This window comes from Sarcophilus harrisii, chromosome 3 (genome assembly GCF_902635505.1).
Source record: "Sarcophilus harrisii chromosome 3, mSarHar1.11, whole genome shotgun sequence".
NCBI lineage: Eukaryota > Metazoa > Chordata > Mammalia > Dasyuromorphia > Dasyuridae > Sarcophilus > Sarcophilus harrisii.
In genome coordinates, this window is record NC_045428.1 from 460,100,199 (window position 1) to 460,123,210 (window position 23,012).

At 35.5% G+C, this 23,012-nt stretch overlaps 1 protein-coding gene across 4 annotated transcripts; it reads right to left on the reverse strand.

The window, feature by feature from the left end:
• Positions 1-1,855: 1,855 nt before the first annotated feature.
• CHEK1 (checkpoint kinase 1) lies at positions 1,856-19,222 on the reverse strand. Of its 4 annotated transcripts, XM_031960938.1 has the most exons (14): positions 18,992-19,048; positions 18,267-18,439; positions 18,005-18,104; positions 16,376-16,599; positions 13,793-13,857; positions 13,609-13,678; positions 8,239-8,427; positions 7,559-7,663; positions 6,127-6,222; positions 4,709-4,817; positions 4,340-4,517; positions 3,908-4,039; positions 3,596-3,697; positions 1,856-3,080 (listed from the first exon to the last, which is right to left on the reverse strand). In XM_031960938.1, exons 3-14 carry the CDS (start codon positions 18,067-18,069, stop codon positions 2,985-2,987), a joined length of 1,431 nt encoding a protein of 476 aa, XP_031816798.1. In that variant the 5' UTR covers positions 18,070-18,104; positions 18,267-18,439; positions 18,992-19,048; the 3' UTR covers positions 1,856-2,984. The 4 variants fall into 4 exon arrangements, with proteins under 4 accessions (XP_031816798.1, XP_031816801.1, XP_031816800.1 ...); XM_031960941.1 differs by lacking the exon at positions 18,267-18,439 and having other exon boundaries at positions 18,992-19,222; XM_031960940.1 differs by having other exon boundaries at positions 18,005-18,439.
• Positions 19,223-23,012: the final 3,790 nt, after the last annotated feature.

Consider the following 23,012-nt stretch of genomic DNA (forward strand, 5'->3'; position numbering starts at 1 on the left):
GGAGAGTACATTATCCCAAGCTTCAGGAGTTTTATGCAGTTGTTTTCAGAGATACTTCTAGGAACCTGTAAGTTTTCAGTTCTTCCGATGTAGTATGATCTAAGGAGAGGTAGTTGGTATTCCCCTAGTCTGTGTTCCTGTCTGTGAGCAACCACAAGCACTCTTTTCTGCCCTGGAACTGTGACAAAGGTCCTGCTACATTGCAGCCTGCAAGCTCTGGTGTGCTAGTATTCTTCCTTATACTGAGTGGCAATTTCAAGCTATTAGTATTTTTTGTGCCTCCTTATCAAGCTGTTGACTCATGATTTTTTTACATTATCCTTTTCTCAATTTTTCTTGTGAATTTTTCCTCTATCTCCTTTGTTTCATTTTAAAAATCCCTTTTTTAATTATTCTAGTAATTCTTTTGGGGCTTGCATTTTTTTATTTTTGAGACTTTAAAAACAGCAATTTTGACTTTATCTTCTGAGTTTGTTTTGATCTTCCCTGTTATCATAGGAACTTTCTATAGTCAGGTTCTCTTTGTTGTTTGCTCATTTTGTCAATCTATTTTTTGACTTTTTAACTTCCGAAGGGGCACTGTTCTAAGCTTCAGGGTTCTTGTGCAGTTGTTTACAGAACTGGTTCTGGATGTCTGTAAGTTTTCAGTTCTTCCAAAGTGGTATAACTTAAGGAGTGTTTTTACTACTCTCCTGGCATATGCTCCAATCTGTAAATGACCACAAGCACTCTTTTTCACCCTGAAACTGTGATGAGTGTTCTTGCTTACCTGCAGCCAAAAATTGTATGCTAGCGTTCCTCCTCACCCTGGGACTGTAACACAGAGTTTTATATGGAGAATATAACAGAGTCCTGTACCCAGTGCCAGCAGAAGTTCACCTGTAATCTCCTTCTGACCAGTTGTCAGATAACCCCCTTAACATCTATAGGTTGAGTGCTCCAGACATGACTTTCTGTTGTGCCCAAGACCTGCTGTTAACCTGCCCAGGATTTACCTGTACTAAATGAGCTCCACTCTTACCCCAATGTGATAGGCTTTTCTTGCTAAACTTCTGAGTTGCCCTGGGCTGGAAAAATTGTTTCACCCCATCCTTTTATGGATTCTGCCTCTCTAGAATTTGTTTTTAAGTTGATTTTAAAGTGGTTAGGAAGGGAATCTGAAAGAACTCAGGCGCCATCTTGTCTTTTCTCAACAATCTTGGCTTTGCTACCACCTATCTATTTTAATTATTCATATTGGCCTTAGTTATCCTATACACGATAATCTATTTCCTGCTTCCTTACTTTTGCACAGTCTTCCAGGTAGGGAATATAATTTTTTCTCATCTTTAATTATAGACTCTATATAAGCTTTCTTCAAGAACAGTTGTATGTCACATCCTACAGGAATCTTTTTGGCTCCTGAGTTGTTGGGTTTTTCTACTTCTTGAAGCTACTTCATATAATACTGGGTTGTTGGGGCAGGTAGGTGGTACAGTAGATAGAGCACCAGCCCTGAAGTCAGGAGGAGCCAAGTTCAAATCTGGCCTCAGACACTTAACACTTCCTAACTGTGTGTGCCTGGGCAAGTCAGTTAACCCCAATTGCCGCAGCATTAAAAAAAAAAAAAAAATACTTTGTGTTTATTTATCTATGTATATGTTATACTTCCCTAATTACAATGGAAGTTATTTCAAGGCATCATTTCATTTTTCATCTGTCCCCAGAACTTAGCACAGTGTTTTGTACATACAGGCACTTTAAAAAGTTTGGAAATAAATAGCAATCAAAATATCTAAAAACAAATATCCATTAATAAAAAGAATGAATGTTTCAAATTGACTAAAAATGAAGGGCACCTAGAGATAGATGACATTACCAATAAGAATTAAGTTTACTTTATTAAATTTACAAAGCATTACAAGTTATTACTAATATTTTATACACAACTGGGTGGTTGGTCAGAAATAAACAATAACTACAAATACTTTTTTTTTTCCAAAGAGAAAACAAGTTCAAAAAAACTATGTTATGGTGACTAATCCATAAAAGAAGGAACTGTAATAAAAGTTCATCTCTATCACAGTTCCATACCTAGTTCTCCTAGTTTTATTCGTCCCCACCTAAAAGGCTTGGTCATCACTGCGTTTTTCAGAGTATCTGAAAATTTGGTTTTTTGAAGATATTTTATAATTACAGTGATAGATAAAAATATATCTATGTGTTAAACTAACCCATAATATTTAGGATGTGCAAAAGCAAAATGAGGGTGAAAACTGTACTAGAGTAGAGGCTTATGCTTAACCTTTATCTGAAATATCAACCAATACTTCCCAGATTATAAATTATATTGCTGAAAAACACAAAAACTTTACTATGTTACTAAACTTTATCAAATAGTCCCAACCAGAACATTTTAATTGGCAGAATAACTAGGTTAAAACAAATAAACAGATTTACATATTCAGAGAGGCACTTTTGAAAATTTAGGTGTAAGACAATACATTTCACCAAATAAGATTTGCCTTACTTTATTTACATATTGATAAATTTATTGTCCCAACCACAGGAAAAGCGTTCTTACTATTACATTCAAGAATTACAGTGTCCAGAAAAATCTCAAATTTTTTGACTAAACCAAATACCAAGCATATACTAGTATGACAAATGAACTTATTTATATTCAAAACTTGGTTTGTATACAGTGAATCTTAAATTCAATAAATGTTCTGCTGAAGTTCTGCCCAATCCCTTGCCAAAGTTTTTCTTGCAAATTAAATATACTCCTCCGATACTTTGAAAAAAGATTTTGATATGCTTCTATGAAAAATAAATTTTTTTTAGACAAAAAGAATTAGAAAAACTTGGATGGGAAAGTGAATAGCCAACTCCTCAAGAATTATTACTTTAGATTTGAGGTCTGTAAAACAGTGTTAAGCTTCTCGAGGAAGAATAGTGTCAACATAGCAGCACTGCATTCACTGAGCCTGCTCAGGGTGTGTGGATCATGTGACAGGAAGCCATACCTTCTGGCTGCTCACCACATCACTCAGCTTCCCTTTAATCTTTAGAAAGTGTCTCTTGAACTCCAGCCCATCACCCTACAGAAAGGATATCAAAAAACTGAATGTCAAAAAAAATAGCTTTAAGTTATATGATACTTTAACCAACTTGGAAATAACAAGAAGCAAAAATACTCAAATCAGTTTATATCTGTTGCATGTTTTCAGCTTCCATTAGAAAGACAAAATGCTGATAGATGTTGGCGGCAACTGTATAGTTAAACCTGATCTAATCTCCAACTTTTTTATTTAGAAATACTTTCTCTTACACTATGAGTGATATTGCCAGTTAATAAACACAGGTAAGGTGTAACACCATTAGGGTTTAAGCCTATTTTTCTTGGATTTATTCAAAGGAATCTGGTTACTGGATATGCCAGAAAACTCATGTTTGATTTTATGGATGCTTTTGTCCCCTAGCGTAAATTTGAAGTATAGAATTATAGTGAGACTCTAAACTCCAGTGTGACCAAATCTATTCTCTTCATCTTCTCTGAAACTGTGTGAATACACACATCTAATAAATCAAAAACTTCAGCTATTGTTCTATATACCTTAGATAGCCGGAAATCCACCAAGATCTTCTCATCCATTTCAACCAAGTTCACTTTGAAAATCAGTTTATTGTTTCTTCTATCAGTGGTTGACACTGTGACCTAAAATAATAAAGATGCCAATTCAGTTTTAAGTAGAACAATTCAAACAGACAAAAAAAAAAGTGTTATCAGGTATACTTTAATCAAAGTCTTTAGGATAATTCCAAATTAAGAAGGGAAGATGTAATGTCAAGAATTGTCTGAAAGACCTCTCAATTTAACTGTTTAAAATTTCCTTCAGGATAAAATGTAAGAGTAACTGAATCATACCTGATTCATACAACTCTTCTTCCAGTGATATCCTAATTTCTCACAAGTTTCCTTCAGACAATGATATGACTTATCAGCATCCAATTTGGTAAAGAACCGTGTCATCCTCTTAACTAAACGCTGCCAAGGATTCTGCATGAGATAGAAAAACATCTGAGCAAATAAATGCATGCTGACATAAAATTCTTTTCTCACAACTATTAAGTCTCTAAACTTACAATCACTACTCTTTCTTAATGATTACACAACATATCTAAATCATCACTTTCTTCTTTTAATGCCCCTAAATATGTTGTGAAATCCAAAGACATTAAAGCTGAAACTTAAAATAGCTCAAAACAAACTATGAGTTAGAAAACACAACTAGTTTTCAAGGTAATGAAAAATACAGAATTATGATAAAATATTTGAAAAAAAAAAAAATCTCTTTACCTGTGAAGAACCTGGGGTACCAAGTAACTGACTATTCAATAGCATGTGGTCAGGACATGCAGGTTGAGAAAAACTAATTCCTTGTACTAGTTTATCGATATAAGAAGGACTAGTATCCCACAAAGAAAGACCAGTTCGAGGCTCTGGTTGAGAGCTGGAGTATTTCACTTTTTCTTCACTGCAATGTTAAGGGAGAAAAAAATTATATACAAAAAAGCAAAAGGCATCAATTCTTTCTTATACAACACCCCTAACCTGACTTATTCATTAGTAATATAACCATACAGTACCAAAAAAATAGAAAAGCTCTGTTCTAGACCAACATTGTCTTCATATGGAATATCAGTCAACAGAATTTGTTATTCTTACCTGTGAGCACTATTAACTGGTGAGAAATCCAAATTTGATTGAATATGCTTAGAAAATCCACCTGGGGAATCTGATACTCCTCCTGAAGAAGCTCGAGGCCTCTTGGCACCTATGAAAGAATAGTCAAGAAAACCCAAAAATTTCAAAGGAGCTCAAAGAAACAACTGTAAAATACCTTTTTATGTTTTGAATAATAAAAAATTTGAAAAAATAAAAAAGCTGAAGTAACAAATTGAAACTCACAAACTAATTTATTTAAAACTATACACACAGAAAATAAATATTTGACAATGGTTTTTCATATAATTTTACTAGATATGCTGAAGTCTTCAACTTACTTGAATTTTTCAGGCTAGGCATTTCTGCTTCAAATATACATACATGGATATATTATACTGACATATTTCTATAACATATTGTATAATATATTAATGGGAAAATGCGTAATATATACATTGTTATATAATATACTGTGTTTATATAAATTATTTATCATATAATAATATAGACATAAAATATATACACCCAAGGGTCAATGTAATACATATAAATACTATAAACTTCAAATATGGCCATCTCTGGTGACAGAAAAAACCTTCTATAAAGATAGCAACATATTTAAGGACACTGAGGTTAAAAATTGAGAAATTGGTTTATACCATAAATATTTTACAATAAAAGTAAAAATCTGTCTCATCCATCTTTCTTTGGCAGATATGACAGTCCTAGGAAAACACAAGCAAAAATAACAGATTTCATTTCTAATATAATACTGAATAAAAGTGGTGATAATGGATATTTTATTTCTTCCCTAGTCATGCTAGAAAGGATTAGCCCCATTACAGATAATGGTTACTCTTGGTTTTACACAGACGCTGTTTATCACCTTAAGTTCTGTTTACCCTAATATGTCCTAATTTTTTTTTTTAACAGAAATAAATTTAGTATCTTGTCAATAACTTTTTCTGCAGCTTTTGATATAATCTGTTGTTTTTGTCACCAATACGGTTAATATCAATTTCCCCAGCATTAAACTAAACCTTACATTCCCAATCTCTCTAATATGCTACTGTATTCTCCTTGCTAATACTTTTAAATTTTTTGCATTAATATTCATAAAGGGAAAAAAGAATAACCCTCACAGAGAACATCAAAAATCCAATTACCTACATTAAGGAATTTACTATTCATAAAAATAAGTTGAATAATAGCCAGAAGTAGACATTGTAAATCCCTGTTAAACCAATAAGCCTTCTATTTCTATCCATATCTAATTATCCAGAACACAGTAGATGGAATTTTAAAAACCTATCAGCATTTATATTCTCTCCTAAAATTAAATATATTTTAAAACAACCACATAATAAAAATAGAAAAAAAAAAAATTTTTTTAAAAAAATAACTATCAAGGACTTTACCTTTCTTAAGTACCTTAGTATACCATCTGTCTTTTTTAATATCTGGTATTGTAATTCTTGATCCTGGATTTTCAATTAAAATTTTATGAAGCAAGGCTGAAAAAATGAAAGTTAAGATATAAATCATGTAGATCAAAGAAATCCACTTACTTGTAACAGTAATCATTTTCCCTATTTAGTCTCCTTCTTTTTGGAAGATCAATTCTGGAAAAGGGCCTTTACTATATTACTGCAACTTTTTTTTTTTGTGGTGCCTTCCTCCTTTGATTTGACTCCAGGTTCTCATTTCTCAGCAAATAAGAAGGGTAACAACCAAAGCAAAATCTTTTAAAACTTACTTACTTACAATACATCCAGCCATTCTGGAGAACAATTTGGAACTATGCTCAAAAGTTATCAAACTGTGCATATCCTTTGAGCCAGCAGTGTTATTATTAGGCTTATATCCCAAAGAGATTTTTAAAGAAGGGAAAGGGTCCTGTATGTGCAAGAATGTTTGTGGCAGCATTCTTTGTAGTGGCCAGAAACTGGAAACTGAGTAGATGCCCATCGGTTGGAGAATGGCTGAATAAGTTGTGGTAGATGAATATTATGGAATATTATTCTTTGGTAAGAAATGACCAATAGGATGATTTCAGAAAGGCTTGGTGAGACTTACATGAACTTTTGCTGAGTGAAATGAGCACGACCAGGAGATCATTACACACTTCAACAATATTATATGATGATCAATTCTGATGGACCTGGCCATCTTCAGCAATGGTATAAATAAATCAGTTCCAATGGAGCAGGAATGAATTGAACCAGCTATACCCAGAGAAAGAACTCTGGGAGATGACTAAGAACCATTACATAGAATTCCCAATCCCTCTATTTTTGTCTGCCTGCATTTTTGATTTCCTTCACAGGCTAATTATACACTATTTCAGAGTCTGATTCTTAGTCATCTCCCAGAGTTTGGCAATTATCAATGCTATAAAATTACCCATGCATATAACTTTTAAATAAAAAGCTATTTAAAAAAAAAATTCTTATATCCCTGTATCACAAAGAAAAAAAAAATTACCCACTTAATTAACAAAACTATAAAACTCACAGATCTATTTCCTATTCCAAATTTATCCATTATTTCTTAATTTCAATTTTATTTGGTTATAAAAGCAAAACAAGTCTTCAAATGACTTTACTCTGTAAATATGACCTATATTCTAATTTAAAATTATCTTGGTAAGAATTCACAAAGCACAAAACTATTTCTCAAGAATTTGGTCATTTATATATGTTAAAACAAATTTATTATTGTATTTTATATACAGATTATATGTATATTATATATACATATATATATATATACACATATTTTGCACACACACACACACATATATATATATATAATATTATAATATTATCACATATATTAAAACTCATTTACCTAATGGGGCAGAATCAATTTTCTTCCAAGGTGTGAGGTATGTTTTTTTTTCTTTCCAGTCACAATACTCCTGGCAATTGTCACTGGGTTGGTCCCATGGCAATTCTAAAAACAAAAGAAATTATTCTTTCTTTTTGGTCATGTCAAGTAAATATTATAGATACTATGGGAGGAATTAACAATTCTTAAAAAATCAAAGATTTCTTCACCTAGTTTTTTTTTTTTAATAATATTAGAAAATGTCAAATTAAAGAAACAATTAGAAAGTATAGCTTCCACAGATCTATGTAACAGAGAATTCTGTCCTTAAATTTTTGGTTATGCTATGTTATGTTACCCTAATTCACCAAGACTTGATTGCTATGACTTTAAAAAAAAAAAAAAAAAAGTATCACTTACTGACAATTCAAGAGTAGCAGAATAGGAACTAGGGGAAACTTAGTTTTTAAGTCTGTCACTAGTTAAAGTCAGACTTTGCACAAATTAAATATACCTCTCCAGGACTCAATTGTAAAATAAAAGGGTTAGACAAGAAAATCATTCTCTATAGTCCCTTTTGTTAATATTATTTCTATAATTATTACTATTAAAATAACCAATAGCTTAATATAAATACATTGGCTTACATCCTTTCTTGATTCAATATATAGGAATTTAATCACAAACTGAGTAACACTTACCCCCTGCCAGCATTGCAGTAAGTACTATACCACATGACCAAACATCAACTGGTTCTGCATGGAATTCTTTTCTCTTAAGAAGTTCTGGGGCAACATAGGGCAGAGTACCACACATCTTATTCAATAAACGCTCACGATTATTATGCCGAAATACTGTTGCTAACCCAAAGTCTGAGATTTTGAGGTTATCTTAAAAAAAAAAAAAAAAAAAAAAAAAAAGGCAGTAAAGTCAGTTCTGGTTAGTCTTGTCATTTAAAAAGATTAACATTTTTATTATGTACTTAATGACTAGAAACTAAATCAAATAGGCATCAAAAAAGTTCAAAAATCGTACCTAAAACCATTAGCCTTTAACAAAGTAAAATCAAATTTAATAAGTTGACAAAGAAGATACTTTGATTCTGAATTCTAAGCCTGCCAAAATTTTCACCAAATTTAGCTACTTTCTTTTTAAAAATAAATAGTAGTTAGGACCTTTTGGTTTTGCTGTTTATACTTTTTATCTCTTTTACAGATCTTTTCACATTCGCTAGCATCTAGCATAGAGTGATAAAAAGTAGATGCCTACTAAATGTCAATAAATTCATTGCATGCTCTATTTTTTACAGTGTTACATAATATTTAATGATTAGTATTTCAGAATTTAGTTGGATATTTTCCAGTTACTGGATATTTCAAGTTGTATCTCTTTTTCTTGCTATTACAAAGAATACCTATATTTCTACACAGATCCTTTTTTTCCTTTCTTAATAATACCCTCAGGCAACCTCAGAAAATTAATTAAAATTGACTTGTTTTTCTCCAGGTTGCAAAACATTCTATGCATGAGTTAATTTTTCTTTAAGCTTGATACAAATAAGAAAATAGAGCCAACATGATGGAGGAAAGGCAAGAAGTTGCCTGAGCTCTCCCCAGTTTCCCTCAAAACAACTTTAAATCAAGCCTCAAAACAAATTCTGGAGCAACAAACCCACAAAGAGAAGAAATGAAATAATTTTGCAACCCTAGACAACTTAGAAATAACTGTTTCACTTGGGTAAAAAGGGGAGCACAGGTCAGTTTGGATGGTGTCTGGGCTATCTCCAGGATGTATCAGCAACTGAGGCACTTCAGTTCTAGCTCAGAAGACCAGCCTTGAGGGTTTCAGTCCCAGCACAGAAATTGAATTGCCAGTCCCCAAACCTCCACCACAACAGACACAATCAGGCTGGGCAAGCCCAGCTCAATGGGCAAGTCCTCCAGCCTTGGAGTCCTTAGCCCAGAAAGTTATTGACAAGGGCTGTGGGTCCAGCTCCAGAACAGTGCCCCCTGTATTCCAGGAGCAGAGCTCAAATTTAAAAGTCACATAATAGTCTGGAAAGTGAGAAAAAAAAAAAACAACAACTAAGTTTTGACCACAGAAAACTATAAGAACACAAAAGATTTAAAACATAAACTCAGAAGAGGACAGCATTGTTAAAGATCTACATGCAAAGCCTCAGAAAAATATGAATTGATCTAAAGCACAAAAGCTCCTGGAAGAGCTGAAAAAGATTATAAGCAACAAATAAGAGAGGTAGAAGAAAATTTAGGAAAAGAAATGACAATGATAAAAAAATAAATATTAAAAAGAAACAACTCCTTAAAAAGTAGAGTTAGTCAAATAGAGATACGAAAGCTCGCTGAAGAAAATATTTCCATAAAAATTAGAATTCCATAAAAGTTAGAATAGTGCAAATGGAAACTAAAGACTATGTTATCAAAAATCAAACAAAATTTTAAAAATGAAAAAATAGAAGAAAATGTAAAATTCCTCATTGGAAAAACAACTGACCTGGCAAATAGACTCAGGAAAAATAATTTAAGAATTATTGGACAATCAAAAACAAAAAAATCTAAAGGAATTAGAAATTCATCATCAACAAGCATTATATGTATGGGGGATAAACTATAAGCCTTTCCAACAAGGGAAGGAAGGAGGTCCTTTATCACCACTATTATTCAACATTGTTCTAGAAATGCTAACTATAGCAATAACACAAGAAAAAAAATGGAAGAAATTAGAATAGGTAATGAGGAAACTAAACTATTGCTCTTTACAATTGATATAATGGTATACTTAGAGAATTCTATAGAATCAACTTCAAAAATGTATTTGAAATAATTAACAATTTTAGTAAAGTTATTTAATAAAATAACAAATATGCTGATGATTTTTATGGGTTTATCACAAAGCCTAGCAATAAGAGACAGAAAAAGAAATCCCATTTAAAATAACTATAGATAATATAAAATACTTGGGAATCTACCTGCCAAGATAAAGCCAAGAATTATATGAACACAATTAAAAAACACTTCACAAAAAATAGTCAGAGCTAAAAATTTTTTTAAATTATCAATTGCTTATGTGTAGGCTAAGTCAATATAACAAAATGACATTTCTATGTAAATTAATTTACTTATTCAGTGCCACACCAAACAATTAAAATATTATTTCATAAAGCTAGAAAAAAATAAAAACATAATTCATCTGAAAGAACAAAAAGTGAAGAAATAGCAAAGAAAAATTTTTTTTAAATGTGAAGGAAGGTGACCTAGCAGTATTAGATCTCAAACTATATTATAAAATAGTAATCTTCAAAACTATCTGGTGCTAGTAAGAAATAGAATAACAGATCAGTGGAATAGATTTTAGGTACAAGACACAAAAATAAATGACCTATTGTTTGACTAAATCCAAAGAATCCAGGTTCTGAAATAAGAACTTATTATTTGACAAAAACTGCTAATAAAACAGGAAAATAGGATGGCAAAAACTGTTGCTGCTGCTTGTTCTTTGTTCTTGAAAAAGACCAATGATATCAGGAAGGTGATAGCCTGACTTGCAAATGCATTGAATTTAAATGAGACAGAGCTGTGCAAAGTCATCAGCCTCACTCTCTCCTCCAGGAGCATATGAATCTAGTGACAAACCTGATTTTCAGTACTGTATTTCAAGAATTCTTAAATGAAACTACATGTAACATAAGAGTTAACTGTCTCACTTTAAAAAACACAGAGAATAAATAAGAAGGGGAAAGTAGCCTATAAACCCCAATAAACAAAATCTTTCCGCAACCAAAATTTATATTCCTTTGGGCAGAGCACCCATATGCAATAAACCAACATCAGATACCGTATACCAACTTAAGGTAAAAAAAGGGTTCATGATTTAGACATAAAGCATGATACCATAAGCAAATTCAGAGAGCAAGGAGCAGTTTGCCTGTCAGATCTATGAGGAAGGGAAGAATTTATGACCAAATAAGAGATAGAAAGAACATTATAAGATATAAAATGGATAATTTTGATTATATTAAATTAAAAAGCTTCACACAAACAAAACCCACACAACCAAGATTAGGAGGAAAGCAGAAAGCTGGGAAACAATTTTTATAGCCAAATTTTTCTGATAAAAGCCTCATCTCCCAAATAAAATGCAAAATTAATGCAAATTAAGCAAGTCTAAGGTTCCACCTCACACCTATCAAATTGGCTATTTTGAGAAAAGGAAAATGAGTAATGTTGAAGATGCTGAAAAATTTGGACACTAAAAACACTATTGGTGGAATTATGAATTTATCCAATCATCTTGGAGAACAATTTTTGGAACTCTACCAGGTGACTATCAAACTCTATATACTCTTTGATCCAGTAATATCAGTACTAGTTCTATATCCCAAAGAGATTTAAAAAGACAAAGGGTTGAGAAGATGGGAAAAATGACTTATTTGTACAAAAATATTTGTTAATAACTCTTTTTGTGTAGCAAAGAATTAGAAACTGAGGGGATACCCATCAATTGGGTAATGGCTGAACAAATTATTTGATATATGAATGTAATGGATTACTATTGTGCTAAAAGAAACAACAAGCAAAGAGAATTCAGAAAAAGCTGGGAAGCCTGCAAAATGGCGTAGAGTCAGGAAAACAATGAACATAATAACATCAACACTGTGCTCTTCTCAGGAATGCAATGATCCAAGATAATTCTATTAAGACTCATGATGAAAACTGCTATGCACATCCATAGAAAGAACTGATGGAGTTAAAATCAGATCAAAGCTATTTTCTGTGGTATTCTTGTTCTTTTAATAATGGTTCTCTCTGAGAGCAGGTTTCTTGGGGAGGTTTTCTGGAGGCAGCCTTTGTTTCAGTTAAAAGTAATAATTACTCCAAACGCAGTCAGGTGATAAAAGTTCAGATCTTTTATTTCTTATCTCTTTTCCTTGGGCCCGGTTAGCTCAGAGGCCTATCGGTCTGCTTGGTTGCCAAGAGCTCTTGCAGATTGTCCCTTGCTTCTGCCTCTGCTTTCTTCAGCCTACAGCCAGCACTTCCTTGCCTGGGGCTGGGCAGCTTTCTGGAGAGCCTTTCAGACCAGCGTTGGTCTCAGTGGGGGAAGTGCAGGAGCCCAGACACCACAGCTGTGCGAGATGAAGTGAATCTGTTTGCACCTCCAAGAGAAGGCTTCTCCTGAACTGACTTGACACTCCCCTCTCAATGTTTTCAGCTCAACTCCCCGAGAGAGCCTCTGTCTGTTTCTTATTCTTATATATGATGATCTCTTTTGAGAGAGTAAGATTATGGGTTTCTCCCAGAGTGCTCTCTGGCCCTGAGAACTTCAAGGGAAGTGTGAATTCAGATATCTCATACTAAACCCTGAAATCTCCCAAACGTGTGAACTCCAATGAGTACTTAAATACTTCTTGCTTATATGAGCTCTCTAAAGGTGTGAACACAAGCATTGTTTCTATCAGTTGTACTTAGTACCTTGTTTCAAGTTCTGGCCTATAACATCTCCTCATAGGATCAGATCAATCATACTGAACCATGCTAAATTAAATAATTATTGTCTCTATCAACTCTAATGACTTAACAGTTTGTAAAGATTCCAAGTTTTGGGGGGGTAGTTTTTTTCCTTTTGTTCTGTTTCTTCTTTCACAATCTGACTACTGTGATTGCACATATATAATCTATGTCTCATTAAAATTGTCTTAGGGGAAAAGGAAGATCATTTTATGTTAAAAAACAAATCCTAAAAAGTGCCTTTACATATAATTGGAAAAAATAAAATACTACTTAAAGAAGAAAAAAGTTTGAATCTGTCTTTGTTCAGTATCTTTTCTGACAAGATATGTTTTTAACAAATGTTACATTATTACATTACCAAGGGTTTTTAACTGTAGGACATGTACAGAATAAAGAGAATGGAATACAGTTACCAAAAATTTAGATTGCCATCTATTAGATGAAAATATCAATTCTTATACCAAACAATTTTAGTCATGTTGTTTTTATAGTTGATAAATAATATCAAAATGAAGAAACAAACTTTTGTTTTAATGAGCTTACCTCTGTCATCTAGTAAAAGATTTTCTGGCTTAATATCTCTGTGGGTTATTCCAATACCATGAAGATACACCTGGGAGGAAGAAAATATTAAGACTTATTTATTCATTATTCTTCATCTACACTAAAGAATCAATTCAAATAAAAGAATTAATCAAATCAAATCAAATAAAAGAAACAAACCTACCACCCCTGCCATAAGCTGATGGAAGAACTTCTGAGCATCTTGTTCAGGCATACCTACATCAGGCTCTGAAAGGGTAAAATTTGAAGGTTTATTGATCAATAATCAACTGCAAGAACAAATCCCACCTTTAAAACTGAATGCTACACCTGCATTTTTGATTTCCTTCACAAGCTAATTGTACAATATTTCAGAGTCTGATTCTTTTTGTACAGCAAAATAACGTTTTGGTCATGTATACTTATTGTGTATCTAATTTATATTTTAATATATTTAACATCTACTGGTCATCCTGCCATCTAGGGGAGGGGGTGGGGGGTAAGAGGTGAAAAATTGGAACAAGAGGTTTGGCAATTGTTAATGCTGTAAAGTTACCCATGCATGTGTCCTGTAAATAAAAGGCTATTAAATAAAAAAAATAAATAAAAATAAAAAAAAGAACATAAAAAAAAAAAAAAACTGAATGCTAGTTACTTCCTGCCTCATGGCAAAAAATTGGGGAACTGCTAGGAAGAAACATGGTATATTCAGATATTCATGTTTTTGCCTGTTTTGTGTTGTCCTCACAAGAAAGAACTCAATATGAGGAATGGAAGACTCAAAATTACTGATATAGAGACAAAAAAGGTAGCAATAAACACAGTGTACACATAAATAATGAAGGATTAACCAGTGTCTCTTTCAGTGACTAGTATCCTACAAAAGGAACAAAAAGAATCATGAATCCAGGACTGACATGTTATTAGTTATTAGTTATAACTGACGTTATAAGAGGCTGATTAAATCTTTGCTTTTATTCTAGTTTCACTAATCCGTAATATGAGAAGGGGCTCAAAGACATCACAAAGATGCTATGTAGAATAAGCAAATTTTTTAAAATTGCCCAAGACAGAAATTCATGCCACTAGATCAATCTTCTTATTTGAAAAAGTCCTTTTAGTTCTTTGTATTATATAAATCTGTAAACCTTTTGTCCTTTGTTAACTTTAAATTCTTCTCTTCTGTAACCCTTCTACTCAAACCTCAAAAATGTCCATTTAATTTATAGATACCTTCCTTAGTTCATTCCTGAGATGTTCATATCAAGAAAAAAGACAAATTTCAATTAAATTTAACAAAGCGTTTTAAACTTTAGACATCTTCAAACTGCATAGCCATAGATGTCTTTGAAAAAATACAATCAATAGGAAATCAGGTTCTGATTTTTAAAAAATTTGCCATCTGCCAACTTTCTACTTTTTGTCTATATCTGAGTTGGAAATCAGAGAAGTAAAAGTTTCTAATTTTCATATGTAGGTTTAGATTTTAAATTTATATACACAGAATAGGTTTTATTAAGCAATACTCAATGACAGAATTAGAGAATTTTAAGAGTTAAAAAGGTACTGATTCATTCTAATCTGGGACATAAAGCAAGAATCTCTTCTATTGTTTTCAAAAATAGCCATCAAGACTGAATATTTCTGAAATCAGGAAGATTACTTCTTAAGATAGCTCATTTTATTTTTTTTAAAGATAGCTCTAATTGTTAATCTAATTCAACTTTCCCTCAGAAGTTCTGCTTGGTTTAATTTAAGAGAACATTGATGCCCCACCCAGGATGAGCTAATCACCTGGAATCTCATGATCATGCTGATGGACGCAGTTTTTGAGACTTAATACCCTCTCAGCTCTATCAGATGCTTCTCCCCTCAGACTGGAGGGTGGAACTGTAAACTCCTCCCAAAGTTTTCCTTTCCATACAGCTCAGATCTGAATTTTCCAGGAAGCATTCCAACAGCAGCTCTACTTGCTTTCCACTCCACAAGGCATCATTTTCCTTGCCTGGTATTCTGTGGTTCTCACTTCTTTTCCACTTCCTTTTATGTGTTGTCTTCCCCTATTAGATTGTAAGGTCCTTAAGGGCAAGAACTCTTTCTTTTTAAGTCTAAAACCCACAACTGACTAAAGTCCCCCCAAAAAATCTTCTTGGGAATTATGAACATCTTATATAAAAAGAATTACTTATATAAAGAGAATTACAAAATCAACTTGGGAATAATAACATTTAGTTAGAATATCCCTACAACACAATCCTCCACTTAAAAAATAAAGATATCTGACTGCTTATTAAAGTGACATTTTATAATGATTTCCTATAACTACTTATCACAAACTTAACAAATAACAGTAATATTAACCTCAACTAGGATCACATGCAATTTGTAATAATATATTTTGGGGTAAAACTTTCTAGTAAATATAATTTTTTAGGAAAATACAAAGCAGGGGTACTGGATACAGCACTAGGCCTGAAGTCAGGAAGACCTGAGATCAAATCTGGCCTCAGGCACTTAACACTCACTGGCTGTATGACCCTGGTCAAGTCATTTAATCCCAATTGCCTTGCAATACAAAGCAAATATCAGTGCTTATTTCCATATTTCATGGTTGGAGGACTTAATTCAGTGGATAAAGAATGATCAAAAAATAAATCAAATATCAGCTAAAAAATCAGGAACTTTTTCTAAAAATTGAAAAATAAACAAATTTGGTAGCTCCATCATCTTAATGTTTAGAACATCATTTTGTGACCATTTTCAATACCTATTCGATCAAAGAGTTCTCCCCCACTGCAGTACTCCAGAAACAGATATTGAATATTGCCTTCTCGCCGATGACCATAGAATTTCACTATGTTCTCATGGTTTAACATTTTATTGATGCAGATCTCTTTCTTAATGTTTTCTGGACAATCTATGGCACGCTTCATGTCCACAATCTTTACTGCAACTGCTTCTTCTGTTCGCCTATTCACAGCAAGCTGAACTCTATAAATTAAGCAAAAAATAATTAACTTATCATTTCATAAACTTTTAAATATTTAAACCAAATACTGATACCACTGCTTTGGCATAGTGCCTGTCACATGGTAGGCATTTAACAAGTGCTAATTAACTTGAGAAATTTAGGATATTAATTCTTTAGTTACCAGTAAATAAATATACTTTCTTTGATAGGTATTTCTTTTTGAAATTCCGAAACAGAAACTTAGCATATGACTAGCATGTGGTAGGCACTTTGTAAATGCTTACTATTTGAAAAAAAAAATTGAAAAATTGCTTTACCCAGACTAATTTCTTCCCTCCCAAAAAGAAAAGGCTTTTCTTTGTCACTTCTGATTATTTAACACAAAAACCTAAACGGCCTAGAGATAGCTGGGTTGGGCATCCAACACATACCAAAAACTACTTTGATTTGAGAAGCAGGATTTCTAGACCTTATTACCAACAGTCACATATTTTACAGGTTTAAAAGGAAGCCAAATGAAAGAAAAACCATGATAGCATCAGTTCCCTTCCAATACTTTGAAAATAGAATGTTAAGCACAGAAAGGATAAGAAAAGGAAAAGACCATGAAACACAAAAGGACCCATCATTTTGTTTTAATTTTAGTTGAGAAAATAATTCCTATTTTGTCCATGATCCCCAAATTCTTGACTTTGACAAAGTTTCTGGCACAAGATAGATGCTTGATAATGGGTGTTGATTGACTGATTAACCTGGAACTCCTAACAGCTGATGGTTAGTCAATAATGATTGCCATTAGGCTCTGACTCTCCTAGGATAGCTGGCAAAATAGTACCAACTTCATGGTAGAGTTGTAATAAGGAAAATGTTTCATCACTATTTTACTTTATAATCTATACTGGATAGTATAACATCTTTATAATAATAAGAGATACAATGTCCCTTCCAACTCTAGTATTCCACAACAGAACCAAAAGGCAAAATGGAACAGCAAGACAATGACTCTATTGCTAACAAAATATCACAAAGGGATAACCTCTAACCTCTATATCATAAAGGGAAACCTCTAATAGTTTTTGCAGTAGGAAATGTTTTTTATGGTAATGGGAGAGGGGAAAAATCAGTAATTGAATTTATTTCCAAATTAGTATTAAATTAAATACTATTAATTAAATAGTATTAAATTAAATTAGTATTATGTATCGACTTCCCCAAATTTTAAATTCAGTCACCTAAATTCAATGGATCCCTGCAGGAAGCCTATTTACTTAGAAACAACAAATGAACCCATGTGTTCACTGCTGCAATTTCCCAAACGTAGTTCACTCCGCTCTGGGCTTTTTATTCCTTTCTTTGTCTAGCTCTGTCGGTCTGCACCGTCTGTCCAGCATGTGTATTCACTCAGAGGAAGGAGCGGATACTTACTCTCCATAAGCACCTTCTCCCAAAGTCTGCACCAAGTCCCAGTCTTCCACAAAGGGCACGGCCATGGCTCTAGCAGTCAATATCTCCCTGAAGCAGAGAACTTGGACACAGACGCGAAACAATTACAAATCTTCACGGGGCGTAGCGACATCAATGTATCTATCTACTAGCTTCTCTGCCTCCCCGTCTTTCTCCCTCCCTCCCAGCGGTTAAGCTACTCCGGTCTTTATGAATGTAAACTTTGACCCCAGCAATAATTTACCCCATTAAATATATCCATCCTATGACTTGTATTTATTCGTCAAGGAATGCTGGGACGGCTTAGTGGATACAGTGCCAGCCTCCAGGGACAGAAAGTCCTGGGTTCAAGTCCTGCCTCTGACACATTCTGACTGTCTGACTTTGGGCAAGACACTTAAAACCTCGCGGACGACTCTGAAAAAAAAAGAGAGTGTGAATTGCAGAAGCGCAATTTCCGGCTAGGATGCAATCACAGGTCACAAAGGCAGGCCCTCCCCTCGCAAGGCCCTTAAGGGGCGAGGTCGGGCTGAGGGGAGCAGGGGTGTGACCTCTCAGGCTAGACCTTCCGTCTCTGGCTCCGGCTCTCCGCGAGAAGGGGAGCGCGCTCAGCCGAGTCGCCTCTAACTCGGTTCCCCTCGGAGATGCGGACGCAGACCCCCCGCAGCGGGGGGCGGGGCCGGGGAGGGGAGAGAGGGCAGGCTTGCCCCGCCTTCCCCTAGCCTCGCGGCGCTCCCCCGCCTCGAGCCCGGTCGGCTCCCCGCCCGCCTTCCGGCCGGGCCTGGGGCCTCCGCTCGGGCCCTGACGAGTGAGCGGACTGCCCCGGCCTCGGGGCCGGCTCCGAGCGGGCCTCCGCAGGTTCTCCTCCCTCCCTGCCAGCGTCTGCCTCCGCCTCGCAGCCCGAACCCGAGCCCACGGCGCCCCATCCTCACGGAATCGGGCCCGGCCGGGCCCGGGAAACTAACTTACCGAGCCGCAGCAGCCGCCGCCGTCTCCGGAGAAATCCAAACGCGGAGGCTTTCCCGCCAAAATTCGCCAGTCGCGGCACGGCTGCAAACGTGCGCGCTCCGCCGCCGTAAAGCGAGGAGGCGTGCGCGCTCCCCGGCCTCGGAGGGCGGGCCGGGCGCGGCTGGGGGGTTGGGATGGGAATGGGGCTGAGGGGGGGGGGGGGGGGGGGGGCGGCGATTACTGGTGGAGAAGACCGGCATGAAGGGAGCCCTGGAAAAGGTGGAGTTAGAAAGAGCAGAGATGAAAGGTAGGGAGAAGGAGACTTTTGCCGTGGATTCTAGATCAGGAAAGGAAGCTTCGGTAGCCCAGCCTCAGCGGCGAGCTGCTTAAGCAGACGCTGAATCCTGCTGGCCGGGGCATCGGGAAACCAGCTTGGCGGTGGGGGGGGTGTCCCGAAAACGTCTGGTCTGGGTCCTCGTCTACGCAGGCAGTGAAACGCACACGTTACCATTTCTCCGTGTAAAGGGCAAAGTTGTAAAAGTTTAGTGTCTCCCAGTATTCGGAACAAATTTTGTCCAAAAGGATTAATCCGCTCAACTCAGTCAGTCATGAGGATTTAGAATCGGTGTCTTCGGGTTGGAATTAAAAATCCTCTAATGCAGCTTCTTGGCCCCAGAAGGATTATTCTCCACAAAGTTATCTTTGAATCTTTACGATTCCGTTTCACTAGCCTCAGTTCTGCTACTTATGTTAAGCTATGAACCCTTAAAAGAAAACGGCCAAGGTCATCCTCTACGTCCTGGCAAACTAACGGCCTCACTTAAATCCAATTCCTGAACAAGCCGTCACCTTTCTGGTATCTTTGGTCCTCTTCAAGAACAAAGGACCGCCGCCACCAACAGTTTAGGAGAAGCATTCTGAGCCCCAGGCATAGGGATAGAGAGCAGAGGGGAAACTCCCTAAGCAAGGAGGCTTTGATACCCCTCTATAGGCCGGAGCTGAGTTAGCCCTCTCCTATGATCGCCCTCCCCCTGGGTGGGTCCTGCCTGTTCTCCATAGTGTTCTTGCAATTTCCACTTGTCAAAGATGGAAGGAATCACGGGAAAAGGGAAGAAAAAGAATGGAGAGAAAAGGCAAAAAAGGAAGAAAAGGGAGAGCAGGGCTGGAAGGAAAGAAGCAAAAGAGGAAGGAAAGTTGAGCATTTACAAATAGCTGTTGAGGTTTTCTTGGGGTCTCTGGAGACAGCCTTCATTTCAGTTCACAGTAATCACACGAGTGTAGCCAGGTATTAAAGTCCAAATGCTTTATTGTCTCTTTCAAAGTCCTGTCTCCTTCACTTGGGGCTTGCCAGTTTTTTTGGAGACCTATCTCTCTTCTTGGTTCCAAGAACTTAAGCCTTCTCTGGCTTTTGAATCTCCCCGACTCCAAAGGTTTGTGCTTCATCCTGCAGCCACCACAAAGGTGGATGATGAAATGAATCTAAGTCTCCCAGAGCTTCTAGTGCGCTTGCCTTTTCTGGCCCTGAGAGCTCCTCCTTATATGTTCCACATTGAGTATACAACAATCATTATATCACTAGGAAACCATTATTTGTTGTAGGATTAAATCAATGCTAAACTAAATTTAACCACTGTCTCCTCAATTCTACTTAGTACCTTGTTTCAAGTTCTGGCCCATAATATCTCCTTGTAGGATTAAATCAATCATACTGAACCATGCTAAATTAAGATAACTGTTGTCTCTATCAATTCCACTGACTTAGTACCTTATAAGAATCCTTTGTTTCAAGTTCAGAGTTCTGGTCCATAACAGGCTTACTATGTGCAAAGCAATGTAAAGCATTGGGGTATACAAATAGAAAAGAAAGGACCCTGCTGTGAAAGAGCTCATACTCTAATACTCTAATAGAGTTTAGGTAGATAAGAGATCAGCTGCAAGTCAGATGGAAAGGTCTCCTGGTCCCTAGAGGAATACAGGCAAAGTAGATGGAAAGTACTCATCTTTCATTTAATTTCTACTGGTAAAATATCATTTTCTGTTGTTGAACCTCTTAACAATGTCAAAGATTTGGTGGCAAGAACTTTCTTTTCAGTAGTCATGGCTACAGTACCCACAGAAACTGTTGTCAGGCTGCATCTCCAAGAGAGATCCTGCTTCCTGAGATCATGGTTGAGCCCATTCTTTAACCAACTCTTACTTTCCAACTCATGTCCCTTTCTCCTGAAGCCTGAGCTTCTTTGTTAGACATGGGTCAGTATCACTTTCCTGGATCCTCCTGTTGATAGCATTTTATCACTTCCATGTAATGGTGTTTGTTTTGTTGTTCAGTTATGTCCCATTCTTTGTATCCCATTTGGTGTTTTCTTGGCAAAGAAATTGTAGTAGTTTGCCATTTCCTTCTCCAATTCATTTTACAGATGAGGAAACTAAGGTAAACACCATAAAATAAGGTAAACACATAGCTAGTACTAAGTGTCTGGGACTGAAAGTCTGGCAGGTCCAACATTCTATCCACTGTGCCACCTAGCTGCCCCTAGTTAATCTTGTACTAGACTGTAAATTCTATGAGGACAAGGACTTTTTATATTCCCTGAGGCTTAGCAGAGTGCTCTCTATATAATTTTTTATTCTAGTTCAGGTAAAAACCATGCCTACCATTAAATATTAGGTGATACTGTAGTGGTAAGAACTAATAATTTGAAGTGAGAGGAACAGTTGTATTTAATCCTTATGTGACTTGGGAAGAACTCTTACTGGTCTCAATCTTTGCCATCCCTAGAACTAGATCCCTTCCAGTTTTAAATTCCATCTTTGTTGCCATCAGTAAGCATCATTCCAAATTCTGCTATCTAGCAGCCTTGAACTGCCTGCAAGTTGGTGATGAGAAATCAGAATCCAAACTTTTGAAAAGGGACACTGGTTGAACTTGCATGTTACCAACTCCAGAATACATATAGTTTCTTGGTTAATAGAAGTCCAAAGGATACATTATTAGAAATGTACAACTGACTAATTTTATAAAGGAAAAAATTGTAGAGCAATGAAATGTCTTTTGCATGGTTACATGAGGAGTAAAATGGCAAAACTGAATGAGAGAAAAAAAAACATTTATTAAGTATATGCTGTGTGCCCTATGCTATGCATTGTGAATACAAAAGTATGACAATTACTACCCCTCCCCCCCCCAGAAGTGACATTTTAATCAAGTTAACTATACACATAAAGGAGTAGTTGCCAGGGAAAGAAATTTACTTTGGGTAGTCTCAGAATTATTAACTCTAGTTATAGGTCAGTTGATTGCATCAAGTTACTGTTCCAAGAGCAAAAAGTAAGAAGCATATATGTTTGAGAGTTTGATGAAGAGGTGACACCTTCACTGGCATCAGGACAGATAACAAGACGGCCTTGATGAGATATAAAATATGGTCTGGAAATAGCTATATTTAGTGAGCTAGGTGAATTTACCTCCATATATAAGGCATTTCATCTCAGGCCCAGGATGGGAGTTCCAAAACCCAGCAGATTAAAACTAAAGTTATTTGGACTCTAAAAGCAAGAACAATACTTTTCCTTCTACATCACACTATTTTTCCAGTACAAGTTTTCTGATTTCATTTTCTTACCTATAAAATGGGGATAAATAACATTTTCATTATCTTCCTAAAGCACAGCTCTGATAATTACATCTCCCTATTCAATAAACTTCATTTACTCCCTATTACCTCCAAAATAAAATATAAAGTTTTCTGGCTTTTAAAGTCCTTCAAAACCTGCCTTCTTAACTGTCCAGTCTTTTTATACTTTATTCCTTTCCTTTTACTCTCTCATCCAGTGACACTGGTCTCATTGCTGTTCCTTGAAAAAAAAAAAAAAATTATCTTCCAACTCTATGTATATATGTATGCCTAAAATTTTCTCCCTTCTTCTTTCTCCTACCTTTTTTAGTTTCATTAATGTCTCAGCTAAAAGCTTACCTTCTTTAAGAAACCTTCCCCACATTGATGCATTGTTGGTGGAGTTGTGAACGAATCCAACCATTTTG